General features: G+C 45.1%; 1 protein-coding gene across 1 annotated transcript; it reads left to right on the top strand.

Annotated features, from left to right (window-relative positions):
- The first annotated feature begins 460 nt into the window (after positions 1 to 460).
- On the top strand, positions 461 to 1827 carry LOC126101238 (protein GVQW3-like). The gene is made up of 2 exons (XM_049911926.1): positions 461 to 937; positions 1801 to 1827. The coding sequence occupies exons 1-2, from the start codon at positions 461 to 463 to the stop codon at positions 1825 to 1827; spliced, it is 504 nt and encodes a 167-aa protein (XP_049767883.1).
- Positions 1828 to 2073: the final 246 nt, after the last annotated feature.

Genomic DNA, 2073 nt, shown 5'->3' with positions numbered 1-2073 from the left:
CCGGGTGATGTCTGTCAAATAATGTTGTAGTTCGTGCTTTTCTCTATCTATTTTCTCGTTTGGCAACAAGGGTTTTGACCATGTATTGCCAGTACCATGGCCCGCCAGGCCCCCCCCCCACTTGAACTCACTGGATATGTTTCTGAGGGGATATTTAAAAGCTTTGGTGTATTCCAGTCCTGTTGATAATGTTGATGAACTCATGGAACACACTGTGGATGGTTTTCAATGGGTTCACAACATGCCTGGGTTACTGAATGTGTACAGTGTTTGTATAAAAAGTAATGAGACTGATTTTTTGCTGATGCGACTGTACTTCACAGCACGCACTCACCTGGGGGGTTGGTGGTGGGGGGTGTCTGGCCAAAACTGCGCAGCGTGCCAGTCGCCTGTGGGCTCTTGTCTTGGCATCATTGTGCGTCGAGTGGACATGTCACAAAGTCATCGGTCATGACGCAACATGCAGAAAACAATCAAGCAATATTATGCCATCAAGTTTTGCGAGAAACTAGGAAAATCGGGTACGGAATCGTTGGATATGCATCAGCAAGCCTATGGCGATGATTGCCAGTCAAAAGGCCAGGTTTTCAGATGGGTGAAGATCTTTAAAGAAGGCTGGGACAGCGTTAAGAACAAGGACCACTCCAGACACCCGTCAACTAGCAAAACTGATGAAAACTTTGACCGTGTTCATGTTTTATTGAACACCAACCGTCGAATGAGTGTCAGGATGATAGCAGACGCCCTCGGACTTGATAAAATGACAGTGCACAACATAATCACCAAAGAATTGTCAATGAGGAAGATCTGCACCAAGATGGTTCAAAAGATTTTGTCAGATATTCAAAAGCAAGCATGTGTGGATGCCTGCCAAACAATCTCCAGGGCCTTGAAGCTGATCCGGAATCATAATGTTATCACTGGAGATGAAACCTGGGTGTTTCAGTATGACACAGAGACAAAGCGCATGAGTGCCAAATGGCACACCGCAGCATCCCCATGTTGAAAAAAGGCTTGCATGAGCAAATCAAAGGTGTAAGCCACGCCGGTTGTGGTTTACAATGTCAGAGGCATGGTTCATCATGAGTTTGTGCCCCAGGGCCAAACTGTCAACAGTGCTTTTTATTGTGAAGTGCTTAAGAGACTGAAAACCACGCTTCTCAACAACAGATTCGGTGACCGATGGGTTGGTACAGGCGGACCAGTTCCATGGCCTCCACGCTCTCCTGACCTCAACCCTCTTGACTTTCATTTATGGGGGCATTTGAAAGCTCTTGTCTACGCAACCCCGGTACCAAATGTAGAGACTCTTCATGCTCATATTGTGGACAGCTGTGATACAATACGCCATTCTCCAGGGCTGCACCAGCGCATCAGGGATTCCATGCGACGGAGGGTGGATGCATGTATCCTCGCTAACGGAGGACATTTTGAACATTTCCTGTAACAAAGTGTTTGAAGTCACGCTGGTACGTTCTGTTGCCGTGTATTTCCATTCCATGATTAATGTGATTTGAAGAGAAGTAATAAAATGAGCTCTAACATGGAAAGTAAGCGTTTCTGGACACATGTCAACATAACATATTTTCTTTCTTTGTGTGTGAGGAATTTTTCCTGAAAGTTTGGCCGTACCTTTTTGTAACACCCTGTATACACACACCTTCTTCATGAATAAATTTATTAGTGAAAATCATATGAAAATCGCTACAGCAGATCCTGAGATTACTCTTCACATACAAATAGAAAAAGATGGTAAGGACTTGAATTTGTTTGTAATTAGCAATAAAAAATTAATTTCAGATGAACTTCAAGAGAAAACTGCAATAAACACACAGTAGTAATTTCCAAGCATCATAACCGAGTGAGGTGGCGCAGTGGTTAGACATTGGACTCGCATTCGGGAGGACGACGGTTCAATCCCGCGTCCGGCCATCCTGATTTAGGTTTTCCGTGATTTCCCTAAATCGCTCCAGGCAAATGCCGGGATGGTTCCTTTGAAAGGGCACGGCCGACTTCCTTCCCTAATCCGATGAGACCGATGACCTCACTGTCTGGTCTCCTTCCCCAAACAAC

Source organism: Schistocerca cancellata, chromosome 9, assembly GCF_023864275.1.
Source record: "Schistocerca cancellata isolate TAMUIC-IGC-003103 chromosome 9, iqSchCanc2.1, whole genome shotgun sequence".
NCBI classification, from domain to species: Eukaryota; Metazoa; Arthropoda; class Insecta; order Orthoptera; family Acrididae; genus Schistocerca; species Schistocerca cancellata.
The sequence above is the reverse complement of the archived record's forward strand: the minus strand, read 5'-3'. Positions and strand labels throughout refer to the sequence as shown.